Source organism: Monodelphis domestica, chromosome 1, assembly GCF_027887165.1.
Source record: "Monodelphis domestica isolate mMonDom1 chromosome 1, mMonDom1.pri, whole genome shotgun sequence".
NCBI classification, from domain to species: Eukaryota; Metazoa; Chordata; class Mammalia; order Didelphimorphia; family Didelphidae; genus Monodelphis; species Monodelphis domestica.
This window is the reverse complement of record NC_077227.1, coordinates 638,577,997-638,600,432: the sequence shown is the minus strand read 5'-3', so window position 1 is coordinate 638,600,432 and position 22,436 is coordinate 638,577,997. Positions and strand designations below refer to the sequence as shown.

At 34.6% G+C, this 22,436-nt stretch overlaps 1 protein-coding gene across 2 annotated transcripts in view; it reads right to left on the bottom strand.

Moving 5' to 3' along the window:
* WDPCP (WD repeat containing planar cell polarity effector) overlaps positions 1-22,436 on the bottom strand; it is a 380,194-nt gene that overhangs the window by 120,311 nt on the left and 237,447 nt on the right. For both annotated transcript variants that reach the window (XM_007476757.3, XM_016428064.2), the window contains one exon: positions 11,603-11,666. In XM_007476757.3, the coding sequence (XP_007476819.1) occupies positions 11,603-11,666 (64 nt within the window). The remainder of the gene's footprint in view (positions 1-11,602; positions 11,667-22,436) is intronic.

The window sequence follows — 22,436 nt, the reverse complement described above, 5'->3', positions numbered from 1 at the left end:
ATTTGAAATTTCAGGAGTTTATAGAGGGAAATTACTCAGTACTTGAAACCAGTGAGCAAAATAGAGATTATTAGAATTCTTCATATGTCACCAGAACGGAATTAGAGGTTTATTGCACCTAGAAATATTATTGCCAAGATAAAGAGCTACAAAGTGAAAGATAAAGCATTGGCAAGTATCTAGAAAGAGAAAGAACAGATAAGAATAAACATCAGTCAGAATTACTCACCATCATTGAGAAAGAACAGGAAAAATTGGAATACCTTATATTGAAATGCAAAGGAAAATAGCTTGGATCCAAGGATAACCTATTCTTCAAAGTAGAGCATAATCTTAAAAAGGAAAAGATAAATTTTTTAATGGAATTTCTTATTTCTAAAAAAATTACTTTACAAAAAGAACTGGTTAGCGTCTTTGAATTGAAAATAAAGCACATGAAAGAAATTTAAGAAAGGGATAAGAATGTGAATAACCCAGAAGGGTTAGGTGATGATCTAGTTCTTACATATAAAGAGTGAACAATATAATCATCTTTGGGAATCACATCATGTCTAAGAGAGGACAAAGACAGCCAACTTCTGGGCTTGGATGTTTAAAAAAGAGTTCCTAGGAACTTAATATATTTGAAATTGGGGCACCAAAGATAATGGTTATTCAAACATGGAAGTAGAAGGAGGGAAACCTATAAAAGTGTAGATGATATGCTTATAAAACTTGCCAAGGACACAGATATGGAAGTAATGACTAATACTGCTTAGGATTTAAGATACAAAATGATCTTGATACAGATTTTAATGTGATAAAATTTATTAGGGATAAACTTATATTTGGTTTAAAATACTGACTTTACAAGTATGAGATGATTAGATAACAATTTATCTGAAAAGATATGGAGGCTTAAGTGGACCAGAAGTTCAATATAAGTCAACAGCATTCCAATAGTTATTGCAACAAAAAATAGTTAATGCGATCTTGGTCTGTGTTAAGAGAAACATCATCAAGGAATAAGGAGGTGATAATTCCATTATTTTTTTGCTCTGATCAGGTTACATCTGGATTCATATCATGCATATTGGCAAAGATGGCATAAAACTTTCAATAGTGTCAAGCACCTCTTTGTCTTTGATACTATCTTATTCCTAAGGAAACCTTTCTCAAGTGGTTTTCAAGATACCATTCTCTTCTGGATCTTCTCCTACCTATTTGACCTCTTCTCCTTGGTTTCCTTTGCTGGATCTTCATCAAGGTTGCACCCACTAAACATGGGTGTCTCACATTATCCAGTGATTCATTGATCATCTCTATGCTGATGATTGTCAAATCTAGCTATTCATCTAGTCCAAACCTCTCTGCTGACCTCCAGTTCTGTATCTTCAACTGCTTATTAAACATCTTGTCCCATAGATATTTTGAATTTAACATATCCAAAACAACTCATTATCTTTTCCCTCAAATTCTCTTTTTTCCCCAATTTTCCTATTTCTGTTGAGGGCATCATAATCCTTCTAGTCACCTAGGTTTGCAACTTGGGTATCAACCTCAACTTCTCATTCTCTCTTACCTCCCATATCCAACCAGTTTTCAAGTCCTTTCCTTCATATTTTCCTAACATCTCTCACATATCCCTCCTCTCCACCCATCACCTTATGTTGGACTATGGCAATAAAATTCTGATTCATCTTCCTTCTATAAGTCTCTCTTCATCTACTTAGCTGTCAGGGTGCTTCCTAAAGCACAATTCTGACCATGTCACCCCCTACTCAGTAAACTCCAAATGGCTTTCTGTAACCTTCTGTAACCAGATCACATATAAAATTCTCTGGAGTTCAAAGCCATTTATAATTTGGCCCACTACCACTTCCAGTTTTTTACCCCCAATCCTCACATATTCCATTGATAATGGTCTCCTTGCTCCTCTTCAAACAAAACACTCCATCTCCCACTCTATCCCCACACTCTTTCTCAAACACAACATTCCATCTGTACATTTTCCTTGGTTGCCTCCCATCCTTGGAATGTCCTCAGATCCACTGAATGGTTGCCTTGGTGTCTTAAAGTCTCACCTTCTACAGGATTCCTTTCCTCATTACCCTTAGTTTTGGTATTTTCCTTTTGGTAATTGTTTCCTGTTTACCCTGGCTATCTTGTTTGTACATACTTGTTTGAATGTTGGCTCCCCATTAGAATATGAGCTCCTTGAAAGCAAAGACTGTCTTTACTTTTCTTTGTATCCCCAGCATAGAGCACAGCACCTGGCATATGACAGTTGCTTAATGAATGTGAGTTGATAATTAAGAGACCCTGGTAAATCAGAGATAATAATGTATTATTGGTAAACTCTGAGTAATTCAGCTATTCTGGACATCAGTTTCCAGACATTCAACGAAAGTGCCCAACCTGTTCCTTTGATCCAGAAATTTCATAATTTACATATACTCCAAAGAAATCAGGGATAAAATATTCACAGGAATATTCTAAGGTAGCAAAGAACCTGAAAGAAGTTGAGCTCCTATTGGTTTGGAATTAATGAAAAAATAGGATATAGCAAATGAGTAGCAAAATCAACAAATAATAAAATCCCAAAAGCAGATAAATAAAACATAATACCTCCATTATGGGGAGGAAGGCTATTATCACAGGATATTAACTGCATTGTCAGAGGTGGTCATGCTATAGGATAGTCTTCATTATTTTTCTCATTTAATATAGGTTTAATATAGGGAAGGTGAAGGAAATCATATAGTGATCATGACAGCTAGGTGGATGAAGAGCCAGAACTGGAGACAGGAGGGTCCCAAGTTCAAATCTGGTCTCAATACTTCCTAGATTTGTGACCCTGGGCAAGTCACTTAAACTGCACTGCCTAGTGCTTATCTCTCTTCTGCCTCGGAACTAATATTTCATATCAATTCTAAGAACCAAGGTAAGGATTTTTTAAAAAGAAATTTATTGGTGTAAAGACAATAAAATATCTTTTTAAAAATTAAAAGCAAATGTAAAGCAATAGCATTCAATTATATATAAATGAAGAAAAATAACTAGACATGCAAAAGAAGAGATCATAAAAGACAAATGGATATACTTGATTATGTAAAATTGAAAACCTTTGCACAAGTAAAATCAATGCTGCTATAATTAAAGGAAAATATATGGATTAGATAAGTCTTTTTGTTAAGTATTCTGATATATCTGAGCTCTCAAACACATGGGTAACTGACATAATTATATAAATCTTAGTTATTTCCCAATAGTCCTCTCATCAAAAGAAAAATACAAATTATTATTAAGCACCTGAAACAATATTAAAATCATTAATAGTCAGAGAAATGTACATTGGAAGAATTTTGAGGCAATCTTGAAGCACTAAATAAGCTAGTAAGGTTAATAAAAGATGAGAAAGGTTGCTGAATTCTTATCATGGGAATATAGGTGTGCTAATTCCTCACTAATGGTGCTAAGAATGCTTAAGCCATTCTTAAAAAACTGTTCATGAAAAATGACTAAAATGCTCATTTTATATTGTGAATACCAAGAAAATCCTTAAAACATTTAAAATAATTTGAGTTAATAAAAAGCTGGAAATAAAATTTGTGCCTAGAAATTTGGGAATGATGTGAAAATAATTACAATATAAAGATGAATATGAAGAATTTGGAGAAATATAGAAAAATGTATTTGTATGAAGTGATCAAGAATAAAGAATACAGAGCTAAAAGGACAACATACACAACATAATAATATGACACACTATAACAGTAGTCTCGCCTCTAGACTATGCTGTCAAGTAGCACTCATACTTTTGGGTTTGGTCTCCAGAGGGTGGTGGTCATCTCTATATTTCTATAAATGTTGTATATAAGCTTTCCATTAACAATTAGTTTCCATTGATTTTGAGTAGACATCATCAGCTATAACCCTTCCACTTAAACCCAGGCTGCATACCAATACAAATTCTTCAATGGGAAGGACAATGACAAGTATTGACACAAAGATGGAGCACCATGGTAGTAAGGTAGCTAGGCTAGGAAGGATTACCAAGGTGACTTATATCTCCAGAACTGCAGGACCTGTACATCGACCTATGCAGTCCATTTCTATGACTCAGTGCTAAATTGTTATAGGGCTAGTTTCCTTATGGGTCCACAGATGACTCCTGTCTCTTTTGTCAGAGGTCCTGATCTTAGAAACTTCTCTCTCTCTTGAGTGACTGTCTTTCTCCCCCTTAATGGCAGTTAAATCTTCTTCATCACTTAATTCAATGTCTTCCACTTGTTAGGTAGCTTCACTTCAAGGAATAATGACTGATGAGGAAGAAGAGAGAAATCTCCTTTTTCTAATGAAGAAAATTCTCAGTCTTGGATCCTCTTCCACCTCTGGCTCTGACTCTACAACTGATACACAAGATGCCACCTTCTGGGGAAGTGAATTCATTGCAAAACATCATGGCTTTTGGAGACAGCAAGTAGAAATTCCCTTCTTCCTGCAGGGCTCTTATTCCAAAAATATTGTGAGCCCTGATTGCCAACCAAACTCAAACTGTGAGGCTGCTTCTGCTTTTTGAAAATATAGACTCTGTAATATTGTGAAACAAGACACATATTGCTTACACTAGAGAAAAGTTCATGGAGGAAATAAATTGAAGAATAATATATTTCAATCTGAATTCAGTCTCCATCTACTCCTTCTATGGTGGTAGATATCCTTTTTTGACATGATTCACTTGAGTTGTCCTGGATCTTTGCCTTATTGAAAATAGTTAGGTCATTTACAATTGATCATCATACATTATTGTTGCTACCGTGTACGACATTCTCCTAGTTCACTGTGCATCACTTCAAGGAAATCTTTCCAGATATTTTTGTGATCATCTTTTTCATGATTTCTTATTGCAACAATGGTGCCATTACAATTATATACTACAACTTATTTAGCCATTCCCTAGTTGATGATCATTTTTTCAGTTTCCAGTTCTTTGCCACTATAGAAGTAGATGCTATAAATATTTTGAACATATAGTTTCTTTTCCTTTTTTCCTTGATCACCTTAGGGGGAAAAACCTAATAGTGGTATTGCTCATTCAAAAAATATACACAGTTTTATAACTCTTTGAGTAGAATTCTATATTACTCTCCAAATGGTTGATCTGTTCACAGTTCCACCAACAATGTACTAGTGTCCCTATTTTTCCACATAATTTCCAACATTTATCATTTTGCCCTTTGAACATTTTAGTCAATGTGATAGGTATGAGATGATATCTCAGAGTTGCTTTGATTTGCATTTCTCTTATCAATAATCACTTAGGGCATTTTATATAGTTATATATAGTTTTTATTTATTCATCCAAAAACTGTTCATATCTTTTGACCATTTATCATTTGGGGAATGGCTCATACTCCCATGTATTTTACAAAGTTCTCTATACATTTTAGAAATGAGGTTTTCATCCATGAAAGTGCCTATAAAATTTTTTGCTCAACTTACTGCTTTCCTACTAATATTGGCTATATTAGTTTTATTTGTACAAAAATTTTTCAGTTTAATGTATTGAAAATTATCCATTTTATATTTCACAATGCTTTCTAGTTTTTGTTTATTCACAAATTCTTCTCCCATCCAGAAATCTTACAGGCAATATATTTCCAGTTCTTTTAATTTGTTTATAACATCTCCCTTTACACCTAGGTCATAAATGGTGTAAGACATTGGTCTATATCTAGTTTCTGCCAAACTGCTTTCTGTTTTTCCATCAGTTTTTATCAAATAGTGAATTCTTATCCCAAAAACTTGAAACTTTACCTTTGTCAAACACAAGGTTACTATAATCTTTTATGACGCTTTGTTGGGTCTAATCTGTTCCACTGATCTACTTTTCTTAGACAGTACTAGGTAGTTACTGTAATTACTGCTTTATGATATAGTTTGAAATTTGGAACTTCTAAACTTCTTTTAACATTTTCTTCATTTTCCTTTGATATTCTTGACTGTTTGTTTTTCCAAATTGATTTTGCTATTTTTTCCTAGTTCAATAAAATAATTTTTTGGTAACTTGATTGGATGGCATTGTACTATATAATAATATATGTATAATCTATATCATATTACTTGCCTTCCTGAAGAGTGGAGAGAGGTAGGAGGGAGGGGGAAAAAGAATAACACAGAGATTTGGTGGCATAACTAATGTGAACATTTATTTCTCTCAGATGAGTAGATTTTTACACTTTATTGCATATTTATAACAAATCCTATGTATCATATTATTATGTCACATATTATATTTTGTCATGTGTATAAAAATAAGTAAAAATAAAAACATTGGTTAATGTAGAAAAAATAAAAATAGAAATTAAAATATAGGTTCAAGGGGTATGATAAATTCTCTCATTTGAAGTTCCTATTATAGTGTCAGTTGCTTGCAACTGATGGCCAATGCACCTATGAGCTTCTAAAAACGATTAAGAAACTCCTTCATATCTTTTGGAGCGGTAGTAGGAAAACTCCTAAACATCTCCTTTACACAAATTTCAGTGTCAGTGTCCAACATTAATACCATAATGTCAAAATTAAAAAGTATATTCCATTCACTAACACTAAGCTCTTTTTTACATATTTAATAATCAGTTTTGTTTGGATGGTTGTTGCCCAGTTTCCATTTTGTCAAAACAGTATATTTCAAATTTTAAAAAGGAGTCAGTCTGTGCTATTTGGAGACAAGACATGGAAATCTGGGAGGCATTTAGCTTTTGAATAATTTGCAGAGACATGAACTTCAATGAAAGCTTGGTAAAACAGTTAAGCCTCCAAATGAAAAAAAAAAACATTCTAAAGAATTAATACTTCTCAAACAAAAATAAACCAGTGGGTAACAGAGTGAAAGAACCTTGAAAATATCATACTAGTAATAATGCTAAATTTGAGAAGCACATTTCAGAGAAATAAAGAAGAAAAAGAAATGGTGTTGAGAATCTAAAGTGGCAAGAACAAAATTGGGTGTCAAGATAACAAAGGGAAACTTATTTTTGAATGAGAAAACTAAATTAAGAAACTTTTACAGTTATTAATATGAAGGAAAGAAACTTTTTTGAAGAAATATTTTAAATTACAGTTCAAAACAGACATAAGATTGTATATTCCCTTTTAATAGAATGACTATAAAAGACAGATGGAAGTTTTAAAATTAATTGTCAATCGACAAAAATAATATATAAGTATACTCACTAAAGAACAATTATATTAATTCAATGAATGAAATAATTCCAAAATTCCAGTGAATTTGTGTTATTATCAGTATGGGCAGGCCTTCCAGAATGATATAGATCTCTACAAGTTTCCCCACCCACTTCTTGTGTGTGACAATCTTTCTATGGCTTTCCATAAATTTACCATAGGGGCATCACTCAAATCCTTTAATGCTTTCCTAGCATTTTCTTGACATTGGATGGCTACTAGTGAAGCATGGAGGTGGTTCACAGAGTGACTTTTCCCTCTCCTTATGTGAGTGGTCCATCATTTTTTATGGTCATACATTTTTATGATATCTTTTATACCACTTCTTGTGCATAATTCTTCATTTGTCAGTCAGTAAGTTGAGAAGCTTATGATGATCGACTGTGAATGACTTAACTATTATCAGCAATACAAGGATCCAAGACAGCTCATGATGAAAAAAGCCATCCATCACCACAGATGGAATTGAAAATATCTGAATGCAGATTGAGGCATACCATTCTTCATTTTATTTCTTTCCTGAGTTTTTTTTCTTATATAAGCAATTTGTGTCTTCTTTTATAACATGATGAACATAGAAATACATATTGTATCATAGCATATATACATATATATGAAAACATAAACTAATAATATTATTCACTTTCTTAGGGAAAGAGAAAGGGAAGGTGTGAGGGAGAGAGCAAACATGGACCACAAAATGTTAGAAAACAATGAATATTGTTTCTACTTATGGGAAAAATAAAAAAACCCAAGCATTTATTTAGTGTTCACTATGTACTAGGGTATTGTGCTAAGCAAATGAGGAAACAAAGGAGATGAGAATAGTCCTTGCCCACAAAGAGTTTATATTCTAATTGGGAAGATAATATGTAGATAGAATTATGTATAAAGAAGATATATACAGAGCTGGGGTAGGTAATTTGAGAGGGCAAGATACTAGTAGGAGACAGAGGAACAGAAAAGTCCTCTTGTTGAATGGGGGACTTAAGCTGTCTTTTTTTTCTGGCACCAAAAGGAATTTGTGGAAGATTCTTTTTATATTTACATTTCTTTTATATATATATACACACACATATATATTGTTTTCTAATTATATGTAATAATAATTTTCAACATGTTTTCTGAAATTATAAAATCCAAATTGTTTCTTTCCTTCCCTTTCCTTTCTCCTCCATAAGATAATAGATAAGCAGTTTGATCTAGATTATATATGTATGATCATGCAAAACATACTTTCTTATTGGCCATTCTTATGAGATTTTACTTATATAAAACCAAAACACAACCTCACAACTTCATTGCTAAAAGACAGTGCTTACAGAAATGGGAAGTATAGATTTCCACTGGGAGCAAACAGTAATAACTTGATTTAATCTGTCTTTTTTTTTCCTAGCACTATCTTATGGTCTGGGAAAATTCCAATTTTCTGGGATTAATATCAATCAAAAGAGCTGACTGTTTCACTTGACCTCTCTCATTCTCACCCTTCCCTTCTTTTCTATTCTCTCTAGCTCTCTCTCAATGATCTCACCACAATACTCTCCAAATTATTAACCCACAACCTGCTATGTATATGTAAATATTTTATTTTATTCTCCATCTCTCTGTCTTTCTCTTTCTCTGTCTCTACTTCTCTCTACTGTTATGGGGTGTGGCATTAATATGTTTTGATGAAGAAATATTACTCGTAAGTCATGCCCCTTTCCCACACAAAACTTGGAAATCTTTAATATATTATTTTATGTCTTTCAAGGTCTACTCACTATTACTAATAGAGGAAGATATACTGAGGTATTTGAAGTCTAGATGTTCCAATTATTATTCATAATAGTCATAATAGTATTCTCTTTCTTATCCTCATATCCACTTCTACCCCCAAGTTAATAATCATCCTATGTCCAGCAATCTAGTGCCCTAAAATAACCATCTAGGGCTAATTGCTATTATGTTTAAGTTTCTTCTCCATCCTTCAAGAAATTTACCTTCCCCATACTTTATTACATCAATGGGTGCTAATGGATAGAGGGCTGCTTCTAGGTACCAAAGGACTTTATTTCAACTCTGCCCTTTTGAAGAGAATATTCTACCATTTTAATTTATCCCTTTGCAATCTTAAAGGTGGCATATTCAAGCTCTTCAGGGAGACATATGTGGATCAGGGAATTGGTAATTCACATCAGACATGGCAGATAGGCTACTTGGTTGGATGGCTAATCCAATGTATATAGTATATGCTTAGATTTAGAAGAGACACTTTACTGACTTCTTACAACATGTCACCTTTAAGTGAAATAATAGTCCCAATTTAGCCTCAATAAGAAATGACAAAATCTTGGTGTATACAATACGTTAAATGCTTTCTATTTAAACTCTCTATGGGCTTAGACATAACTTTTGTTGATAGATGGAGTGTGCTTTTGGTCAACTTCTGTAAGGCAGTCCCTGAACTCAATAGTCAAAATTCCATGCAATGAATGGAACTATGGGGGGACTTTGTGCTACATGAGGGTAAAAATCTTGTTTGCTTTTTAAAAACAAAAAAAGAAACCGAAGCGATTTAATTACCTATTTAAAGTGACCTATATGTTTTAAAGGGAGAAGTCCCCTGCAGAGAAGAGTCCAATCAGCCTTTGAGAAGACTTGTTTTGTCTATGAGGGGAACAAAGCCCCAAGAGAAAGTCTTTCCTCCTGCCTTGGACTGTCGGAGTTGCTTTTATTTTCTTATACTTTCAGCATATACAAAAGCTATTTCAACAAAACCGATTTCAAAGTGAACACAATCTTATTGTTAGTGTCACAATTAATTTAAAAATCTTACTTGTTATTATACTTGGATGGAAACATATCAGGGAAAAGAGACTTGAAATAGCATTTGAAACTTCACTCAAAAAGAATATTATAATTCAAATGATTTCTCATTAGTAATGTTATCCCTATTGGATCTTAATGATATCAACTGAACACACCAATGGGGAAAAAGTAGGCTCAGACAAAACTTTGAGGTAAAATAGATATGGTCTGAGACAAGTTTGGTAATCAGCTTTGATATATGCTACTATCCAGTACTCAGAGCAAACACCAGTAATTAAAGGACTGAACATCTGGAGGGTTGGGGGGGGGAGGAATCATACTAAATGTGAGGCCGAATAATCTTTAACCATTAGACAGCAAACATCTTACTAAGTATGCCTAATTCTATTTTTCTTGTTATGGAGTACTGATAAGTTTATTAAAAAATGGAAAAGATGAAAAAATTATTTTTTTCCCTTTGAAATAAGAAAAAAACAAAGAAGTCCAAAACTGTACTATTAAATGGATGAAAATTTGGATCTTTTTTAATTCAAGTTTTTAGGTACACTATTTGATTAGTTTACGTGCATTTAACTGGACATAGCAGGAGCAGATGTTTAAAACGTTAAAACAAATACCAGAACATAAAACTTTTTATATCATCATAAAGGTATTTTTCATAACTAAAAAACCTTGACAAAATAACCTATTGTTTGAGAATAAGATTGAACTGGAGGCAAGTGACAATGAGATAATCTGTTATTAACATTTAATGTCAAAGCTTAATTAAAGCCATAGAATGTCTTCATTATGCAAAAGACAGAACAAAGGGGTTTACCATATGTTTTTTTTCTTTTTTAAAAATAAGCTTTTTCTTATTGTCTCTTTGAAAACAATCAGAGCAGCAACATGCTGTGAAATTAGGAAAGCACAGTTGTCTTTGTCCCTCTGACCTCACTGTGACATTGTAGTGCAAGGTCTTATAAAACAAGAGCCCCATGCGGAGCCTGAACACAGAACCTTTAAAGAGCTGGTTAATTTTACTTCTGTAGCTAATTAAATGGGAGGACCGGCAAGTGCATGAAATCCAAAGTCTCTTGGGTCTACCTTGCAGCTTTGTGACTTTAAAAAGTACTTCTGGATCCTGTCATAATTTGTCACTTTCCCCTGAAACCTAAGAAATAACCAAAGAACATTCAAGATCCACAGGACATGGTCTGCCCTTGTGTTTTGGCTTCTACCGCTGAATGGATTTAGAAACATTTAAGCATATTAGACAGAAAGGTGTCACCTACCCGCACGGAGGCACGGGAGGAGAAGGGTTCAAGGACTCTACATTAATTCCTAAAAAACATTAAACAACCCTCCGGCCATAGTAAGAAAAATGTCAACAAGTCAAAAGATAACTAGATGGCTATTGACCAGTTTCATGATGGCAAAAGTACAAGCCAAGAAGAATAATGCCTTTCCCACCGTGTGTCTAAGGCTGCAAATGACACTAATCCTTTTTAATGGCCACAAAAGCTGACAACCAACTTGGCCTGCGAGTTGAAGACACAAATCATATCTAGCAATGACTCACCATAAACAGGTCCCGGGCACCAATATCAACAGCAAGGAGAAAGGCCTTTTCAAATCTCTGGTACCTAGAAGAAAAAAGGAAAAGTGTTAGGCTGGCTGAGAGAGTATCACAGAAGAAAGCAAGCTATACAGATTTGTTTTATGGTTTTTTTTTTTTGTTCTTCAACCATCTAAAAAATTCATTTTTAAATAAAGATGGCATCTTCTTTAGGCTCTAGGCAAATTCAATTATGTCTGAAATTTTATAGATTTAAGTTGAGGAAGTTCTCAGGAAAATTTTCTTTTTTTTTTTTAAACCCTTACTTTCTGCCTTAGAATTGACCCTAAGTATTGGTTCTGAGGTAGAAGAGCAGGAAGTGTTAGGCAATCAGGGGCAAGTGATTTGCCCAGGGTCACACAGCTAGCTAGGAAGTGTCTGAACCTAGAATCTGCCATTTCTAAACCTTGTTCTAAAATTTCAGGGCAGTTTAAAGCTTAAAAATAAACCTACTAAAAACCTGTATTAAGATAAAAGTTTCCACTTCCTAGCTGTGTGACCCTGGGCAAGTCACTTGACCCCCATTGCCTAGCCCTTACCACTCTTCTGCCTTGGAGCCAATACACAGTATTGACTCCAAGACGGAAGGTAAGGGTTTAAAAAAAAAAGATAAAAGTTTATTTATTTATTAAAATTTATAAAACATTTTATTTATTTATTAAGATGAGACTATTGAGGTTTAGAAGTACATGAAGACATTTGTGACACCCTGTTTTCCAACAAAGTTCCTTAACAACAGAATTATAGGTAAATGACAATATTTTTAGTATGATTTGGAGTTTTTCAATTTATGATGTTTTGTTTAATAAGTTAATTTTTATATAATTTTAATTTGCATAAGTTAAACTTTAACATTCTATGAACTATGAGGCAACTAGGTGAATCAGTAGATAGAATGCCAGTGCTGGAGACGGGAGGTTCTGGGTTCAAATTTGTCCTCTGACACTTTCTAGCTGTGTGAACCTGAGAAAATCACTTAGCCCCAGTTCCCTAGCCTTTACTACTGTTCTGACTTGGAACCCATACTTAATGTGTCTAAGACAGAAGGTAGGAGTTTATTTTTAAAAAATTTTAATTCTATAAACTATGCCACCATCATCAAATTGGAAAATTTTACAAATCACAGCATTACATAAATGTGTTCTATTATTATTAAATTAATATAATTTTTATCCAATCAATGATGAATAGTTAAATGTTCTATTACTACCTAAATTGGCTATATAAAATTTTAAAACTGAAAAACTAGAAAGTTATACTTAAAGATTAAAGTTCTTAAAAATACTTGAAATAAAGTATGGTTTATCCCTTATATAACCAAATAATTAAAATGATTTTTAAATGATTTTTAAAGGGTTTTACTTTACTTTGGGCTAATATGACTGAGAACATGAAGATAACCTGGTAATCCTTACAGAGAGTTGGACAGCCCTCAAAGGAAAAGCTTGTAGGGAAAGCCCTTCCTGCACAAGCTTCTGAAACAAAAGGCCCCTTTCATATTGACTGAGTAGTGGGATTTACATAGATATAATTGGCAATGATTCTGATTATAGAAACAAGCTAGTTAATAAGGAAGAGACTGTAGATTTTCCTGGGTAGTATATAGGGGAATCTGGAAATAAAAATAACGCTGATTCCAAATTACAAAAGGAAAAAATCTATTTGTATTATTTAATGAATTTTTTTTTGCTGTAAACTAACTATACTTGCGAATATTGTTACTGAATAACTTGAAACAACTTTGAGAAAAACAAGATTTGTTGATTGATATAATATTTAATACTACATTTTTAATAGTAGCCCTGATGGTGATTTTAAAAGGAAAAAAAGCAGCTTCAAGATTGTCTCTAGTAAATTAATTTGTCTTTATTGTGGCTTTGGTTCCTGGTCACTCATTTCTTCTTATCTTTGGAGATACAAGACTTATAGACAAGCCTAGGAGGCAGAAGATGTGTATTAGGAGCTAGACATGGTTTCTTTTCCAGTAGGCTGATTGCTACTCCTGAGTCTGCACAGGTGGTTGAAAGTTCTTTGGGAATTAATTTAAACTGAATAATGGATTAAAGGGGAGGAGAAACCAAAAGCAGGGAGATAAATTAGGAAGTCATAACAAATCCAAACAAGAGGTAATAAGTGTGGTGGCAATGGAAATTAAAAGCAAAGGACAAATGGAAGACTTGGAACTTGGTTTGGAGGCAAGGGGAAAAACGATTACTATATATTGTACCAATTCATTTTGTATCCCTTAACCTCCAACTGTTGGGAATATGGCACCAAGAAGAAGGTAATGTTCTCTGTGTGTGTGTGTGTGTGTGTGTGTGTGTTTTAACATGTCCTCTCTCTCTCTGCTTATTCACATCCTCACATTCACATGAAGATTTCACAACCTGCCTCGTCTTGTAATTCAATAGGAAATAGGTGGTCATTCATTTACCAATGTTTCTTTTCCTCTCCATCCCTACTCCGTACCCCGAGCCCCAACAATGGCTTTGTTTTTTTTTTCATTTATGTTCCATAATTTACCTACAGACTCTTCTAAAAGCGCTATAAATACCTCTTGAGTTCCTACTATATATTCTGAGCAAAATATTAGTCAATAGCCAGTTAACTGATTAAAGCTTGTGAAAATCCTACCTACTATGTATGAGGCGCTGTGCTAGCACTGATGAAACAAAGACAAATTGTAACAGTGTCTGGCCTCAAAGAACCTAAATTGGACTGGGTGATACAAAAATAAACCAACAAGTAAATAGAACGTAATTTGAGGAGCCAAAGAACTAACAATTGAGGGAAAGGGTCAGAAAAGATTTAGCAGGAGGTGGTGACACCTGAGATAAGCTTTGAAGGAAGATAAGAATTCCAAAGAAGATCTTGAATGTCACTTATGTTTCCCCTTGCCCCTGCTAATTAAAAAAAACACACACACAAAACTTTTCTATCTGTGCAGATTGTTTTCCCTAATCTCATTTTTTCTCTCAAAAGTGCTGCAATAAACTTGTAAAATAACAAAAATTGACTTTTTATACAATTCTTTACAAAGTGTTTTTTAAAAAAAATATATGTCCAACAACTCCAAAGAACTCATGATGAAAAAGGATTTCCACCTCTAATAGAAGGAGCGGATGGAGTCCAAACACAGATTGAAACATAGCATTCTTCATTTGGTTTCCTTCACAAATTTTTCTCTAATATAAGCAATATATCTTTTGTTTTACAACATGACAAACAGGGAAATATATATTATGTGATAATATATATATATATACATACACTATCTATATCATATTATCTCTCTTCCTTGGGGGTGATGGGACAGAGGAAGAGAATATTAAAAAAGATAAATGTCTAATTATTTCTTAAATATTCCTAGTGAAGTAGGAAAGGGGCATGAATTATCTCTTTTGCTTTTTGCAGATAAAGAAACTTTAAAAAGGGAACATGAGGGGGCAGCTGGGTGGCTCAGTGGGTTGAGAGCCAGACCTAGAGGTCCTAGGTTCAAATCTGGCCTCAGGCACTTCCTAGTGGTGTGACCCTGAGCAAGTCACTTGACCCCCATTGCCTAGCCCTTACCTCTCTTCTGCCTTGAAGCCAATATACAGACAGAAGGTAAGGATTTAAAAAAAAATAAAATAAAAAGGGAACATGAAGGATTTGTGAGGACTAGCAATAATTCAATGGGTAATGAGAAACAAACTACAAGACTTGATATTTTTATTCCAAAGACCTTATCCTAATTACTCTGTATTTAATATTTGTACTCTAAGACACACTTAACCTTTGCAGATCTCTGTATCTCACTTAACAAGCTAGAAGAGGAGCTAGCAAGAGTGCCAGAGTTGTGCAGAAGGAAGTTGTGGGAGGATATTTTTCAGTTTACTTATGGTAATATTCACAGGGATCTGGAAAAAGTCATTTGGATGATCCTCAACAAGGTGTGTTTAATGTTTCTTTTTATAAATTATCTCAGGGTTCTCCAACAGTGGGATGCATGGGCAAAGATGGGTTACAATTTGTATCACTGGAAGTATAGATATGAAGTCCATGAAGTCATTGATAATTTTGTGCATTTATATTTTTCAAATCAGTAAGCCTGCCTAATGTTTGACAACTTGTTTTCTCTGGGGGCAAACCCAATATGTCTCTTTTTGACATTAAACATTTTTTGGTGGCACCATATTAATTTGTAAATCATAAATTCTCAGATTGGAACATTACCTTAGTGGTCATTTATTCCAATATATACTTAAAGAGGAAATACAGAATTTCAAGGTTGGAAGGAGCGTGAATAATGACCTACTTCAGGGGTTCTTGACTGAAAATTCATAGGGGACAATGAAAGAAATGTTGAAGGGAAAAATTACATATTTATTTTCACTAAGCTCTAACTGATATCATTTCCTTCAATTATTTAAAAATACTATTCTGAAAAGGGTGTCTATCATAGGTGCCTCCAGATTTACCAGTCTGGAGGTCCATGACACAAAAAAGTTTAAAAAGAAGGAATTGGTCCAATCTATGTAGGCATACCTCATTTTATGGCACTTTGCTTTATTGTACTCCACAGATATTTCATTGTTTACAGATTGAAGGTTTGGGGCAACCCTGCACTGAGAAATTTTCCAACAGCATATGCTCACATTGCTCTCTGTTTCATATCATGGTAATTCTTGCAACATTTTAAACTTTTTCAGTATTATAATATCTGTGATTAGTGACCTTTGATGGTGTTTTGGGGAGCCATGAACCACACTCATGTAAGACAAAGAACTTAATAAATGTTGTATGCCTTCTGCTGACCAGTTGTTTCCCAATTAAAGCCAATAAATAACCCTATCATGGCCTCCAAGAGTTCAAGTGAAAAGAAGAGTCAATTGATGCAGCAAACTTCATTGATTGTTTTAAGAAATTTTAAGATATTGCCACAGCCAACCCCACCTGCAGGAACACCTGACTAGTCAGAAGTTATCAACATTGAGTCTTCCACTAGCAAAAAGATTACAACTTGTTGAAGTCTCAGATGATAGTTAACATTTTGGGCAATAAGGCATTTTTATTTCTTTTTTAAACCCTCACCTTCCATCTTAAAAACAATACTGTGTATTGCTTCCAAGGCAGAAGAGCAGCAAGGGCTAGTCAAGTGACTTGGCCAGGGTCATACAGCTGGAAGTGTCTGAGGTCAGATTTGAAGCTAGGACCTCCCGACTCTAGGTTTGGTTCTCAATTCACTGAGCTACCCAGCTGCTCCCAATAAAGTATTTTTAAATTAAGATATGTACATTTTTTAAAAAACATGATGTTATTGTACACTTAGACTACATAACTTCTATATGCACTGGAAAATTCAAAAAGTCATGTGACTTTATTTCATTATTTGCTTTGTTGTGGGGGTCTAGATTCAAATGCATAATATCTCTGAGGTATGCCTATATTCCAGAACAATTCTTTTAAGATATAGCTGCCAAGTGGTCATCCAGAATTTGCTTAAGCCCTCCAAGAAGGGGAGAACTAACCCTTGAGGTAATCTATTCCTATTTTGACTAGATCTAATTGGTAGGAACTTTTCCCTAATCTCAAGTCTAAATTTGCTGCTTTACCATTTCTGCTCATCTTTTCTAGGCCAGCCTTCTGGGGTCAAACATAATAAATCTAACACTTCTTCCACTTCACTGCCTTTCGAGTACTTGAAGACAGATAATGCTTCCCCTAGGTCTTTTCTTCTCTAGGCTAGACACTCTCAGTTGCTTCAATAGATGTATATATGACATGGACTAAAGGCCCTTCAGCATGAGGGGTGCTCTCCCCAAGACATTCGCTTTTTAAGAGTGTCATCCCTAACTTGTTGTAACTGGAAGTGTAATATAGTCTGACCAGGACAGAGTACAACTAAACTATCAGCTTCTTAAGATTCCAGGAAGTTTTCTCTCTCTTATTTCAGCCCAAGACCTTACTAACTCTTTTTTGGCTGTCATATCACATTATTTATTCATTGTGAGCTTCTATTTCACCAGAACCATAATATCTTTTCCAGTAACTTGTCTACCAGTCAATTAAAAAAAAAATACCTGTATCTTCTGCCTAAGACAGAAGAGTGGCATGAATGACCTGTGGCATAGAGTTCTTGATTTCAAGTCTAGAACTCTTTCTCTTAGACCATGCTGCCTCACCAGCATCAATTAATTGTTTAACCATGTCTCCTCTATCTTGTACTTCTAATATTAGTTTCTTGAAACCAGTGCAAGACTTCATGTTCATTATTAAATTACAGTTGAAAATTTTAAATTAATCCCATTTCATTTTTATTAGATTGATCAGATTTTTCTCATTGGAAGACTGGAGGACAGGAGAAAGGACTCTTCCCAAAACCCAAATTTAGGGAGGGCTCCCACACTAGCAATCTCTTTCCAATACAGCTATGATCTTTTGGAATGGACATCCATTATGCTGAGTACCTTTAAGACATTTCAGCTTTCTTTTGTGTGTTGCCTTTCCCTATTAGACTGTAAGCTCCTTAAGGGCAGGGTCTATCTTTTTTTTTTTTCAATATTTGTATCTCCAGTGCTTAGCACAATCCTTGGCACATAGGAGGTATTTAATAAATATTTACTCACTGACTGACTTAAAATAACAAGATAATAATAATTTATATTTATATAGCACTTTAAGATCTAGACAATATTTCCCCACATTAATCCTGTGATGTAGTTAGTGTATTATCATCTCCATTTTATAGATGAGGAAACTGAGGCACTGCATCAATAAATGAATGATCTATGGCACTTTGTTCCTGATTCCAAGTCTAGAACTCTTTCTCCCAGTCCATGCTGCCTCAACAGCATCAATAAATCATCAACCCATTTCATTTTTAGGCATCTCTAATTCTTAGGAAAGCTGTCCTCCTCCAGAATAGAACTGTGACTCTCAGTGGCTTCTACTCATTGCTTCTAGGTCTGCTCTCTAAAGCCAAACAGATCAGGTTGAATCCTTTCCTCAATCAATATTTATTGAGGATCTATTAAATATATCCTTTATTTGATTGATGGCATGGTTCCATGAAAGACTTTTTTAAAAATTTTTAAATATTTTTAAATTTAAAGGATGTTTTATCTTAAAAATTTTATTTAATTAATTGATTTAGAATATTTTTCCATGGTTACATGATTCATGTTCTTTCCCTCCCCTCCTCCTAATCCCATCCTACAGCCAATGAGCAGCTCCACTGGATTTTAAATGTGTCATTGCCATCAAAGACTTTTAAAGAAGAAAGTGACAAAGTCAGATCAGAGCTGTGCTTTAGAAGGTGCCTTGGGATTGAGTAATGGATCTGGATGTAGAATGAAACTGAAGGCATGGAGATAAATTAGGGAACTACTGCAATGTTCTATGAAAGAGGCAATGGGGAAATGGCTATGGGAACAATAAAAAGGGCAGAAATAATTATGTACAAGTGGAAAAGAGTGGGGGATGGGAAGAGAACTAGAATATTCAAAAAGGACTCCAAGATCTTATGATTGGAAGAATGGTGATACTATAAAGAAGAAAAGAGAATATGAGAAGAAGGTCCTGTTTGAGAAGGGAATATATTGAATATGAAGGGTTGGCAGGCCAGCTAATTGTGTGTTTTTAGTAGACACCAACAATAATATATCCAGTGGGAATATTTAGAAATGTGCAACACATACACTTAATGATACTTCAATAGATAATAAAAATTTACACTGCCCAGCGCTCCAAACTCTTGAGCATGAATTGGATGGTGCATGGTTGGATAACAAGGTACAAAAACAGGATTATATTGCCAATGACAACTACAACCAACCACAAATCCATAGGGTTTTTTTTTCATTTTTTTGATAAGCAACATGAGATATTTTTGAGAACCAAGCCTTTAAAGATGATGTGGAATAAAACCCAAACAGTTGTCACTGCATTATCAGTCACATAGCACCCTGCTCAGGACTAGGAGATCACATGATGGATAATGGGAATCTCTCTTTTGTTTTTAGATACCTTCTGTCTTGGGAATTAATATTAAGTATTGGGTCCGAGGCAGAAGAACAGTAAGAATTAGGCAATTGGGGTTAAGTCACTTGCCCAAGGTCACACAGCTAGAAAATATCTGAGGCCAGATTTAAACCCAGGACCTCTCATCTCTAAGCCTGCTGCTGTGTCCACTGAGTCACCTAGCTGCCCCTGAAAACTCTCTTTTGATGCAATGTACATATAGATTTATTAGAGGAAACAATAAACTAAACAGCCTGAGTTTTATGTTAACCATGGCTAAAATGTCATCTGTAAAATAACATTAGTTTGATTTCCCTCTTCCCACCCATCTAAATGATAGTACTGAAAAAAGAGTTGGGAGAAGCTAGATGGCTCAGTGGATAAAACACTGGGCTGGGAGTCATGGAAACTTGAGTTCAAATATAGCCTCAGACTAGCTGTATAACCCTAGGCAAGTCATTTAACCTCTTTTTGCTTTAATCCACTGGAGAAGGAAATGGCAATCCAGTCCAGTATCTTTGCCTAGAAGACCCCATGAACAGTAGACTCTACAGGGTCACAGAGTTAGACCCAACTAAACCACAACAAAAAAGTTATAACTATTTGACAAATTCATTTGTTTTGTTACTTTGATGAACCCTGATCCCATTAGTGCAGTCCTTGTCTTGTCTAATTCTTGTCTATACTTAGATGCTTCAATAGTTTGGCTCTATGGATCCATACTCCCTCCAAAGGTTTGGTTAAGAAATAATTTTTTGTTTAATCCTGCATATAAATAGTGCTATGCTGAATTCTGAACAGATCAAATTGGACAGACTTGGTCCCTATGTTTTAAGATATTTTTGCCTGGCCCTTATCTTTTAAGAGTTTACATCCTAAAATATACAACAATATAAGCAAATGATTAGTGGGACAAGTTTTGGGAGGGAAAGGGGTCTCTTCATCCACTGAATTGGAGCAAAGAAAAAATGGGTGAAAATGTAGGAAGGGCTTAAGAGTTGAAGTTGGGGAGATGAGTGATGAGAAATGATGGATTGTCTTGATTTTTCCATTAAAGAAGGAAAAAGCAAACTGGTGAGAAGAGTTGAGCACATTTGTGGGGGTATCAGAAGAGAGGAGAAAGTTTGGCACAGGTGCACTAAGGAGTATGAAAGTGACTCAGTCAAAGACTGATGTCAAAGGTATGATAATCCTCATGGATAGCTAAGGTAGATGGTAGTTGGGAGGTCTTGGAAAATGAGGCCAGGGTGTTCAAATATAAATCAGTATGAGTTCTGAAATAACTAAGAAGAAGAATAAGTTTGGAATGAAAAGGGAAGACTATGACTAAAGTAGAAAATTTCTTGAGAAAAAAAGGGACAGTTATCTAGAGGTCCTTAATGACCTATAACAAAGATCTGGATGAAGTTATAAAAGACAGATGAATAAAACTTTAAAGGAGAAGTAACCAGTTGATAGATGATGATAGAAGGAGGGTCTGGAAATGGCAGTGGAGAACAAAGAATAAATATGTAGACTTCTGCTGGCCCATCGTAGTAGAGAAAAATGAGAAGAATAGTCAGCTCTAGAGAGGACTGACTGCAAGGGATGAGGCTGCCTCAGCTACCTTCATGTGTAAAATAATGGGGTTGGTATGAATGATTTCTAAAGCCTTCCAATTCTACCAATTTATTAATGAAAGAAAGTGTGATATATAAAAAGGCATAATTATGTGGGTCACTAGGTATCTCAGTGGATAGAGATCCAGGCCTGGACATGGGAGGTCCTGGGTTCAATCTGGCTTCAGACACTTCCTAACTGTGTAGGCCTGGGCAAGTCATTTAACTTCAATTGCTTACTGCTCTTCTGTCATACTTAGTATTGATTCCAAGACAGAAGGCAAGAGTTAAAAAATAAAAGAATAATTGTTCAAGGAGTCCAGAGACCTGGCTTAGAAGCTCCACTTATTTAAGTTATCTTCTCTGAAATTCAATTTCTTTACTGACAAGACAGAGACAATCAACTGGCATTTATTAAGTGTCTACTATGCACTAGGCACTGGGGTTACAAATGCAAAGAATGAAATAATCCCTATTGTCAAAGAGCTAACATTGTATAATACCTGTGTTAATGACTCCATAGGGTAACTGTGAGGAACAAATGCAGAAACATATGTAAGGAATTTAAAAAACCTTAAGGTACTACAGAAATGTCACCTATTATTATGAATACATGAATAAATTTGCTATGATGAAATTTGTTCTGACATTTTCTTTTCAGAGAGAAATCTCGAGAAGTTTCCCTTCTATTTTTTAAGTGTATAAGTTCAAGTCCTAAGTAACCATTGCTTCTAAATTTTTAAAGTCATTTTGGTTTAAGAATGAATATAATTGGCTCTTTTGGGGGTGAAAAAACATATTTGAGGTGGGAAAGGGATGAGGTTTGGGGGACTGTAGTGAAAATAGAAATGCATAATTTATACACTTCTTAACCTAGTATTCTTGGTCTGGTATCATAGGGTGCATATGTCTGTGATAATATGAGAACAGCAGGGTCATGTTCTGCTACACACAGGTAAGGTCATGTTTAGAAAACATTCTATTTTTTTTGAAAGAAGGGTATTTGTGTGGCAGAGAATTTTCTCTACTTAATACTCTGTTGTGCTCTGTTTTCTCATATTATGATTATGTTGCAAACTCACATGATACAAGGATGACATCTTGAGATCTCAAGGCTTTCTCTGTAATTTGGGGTGGTATAAACAACTTTTTCCCCACTAGTCGTGACCATCCTGAGCAACTGTAGTTTTTAAGCCTCT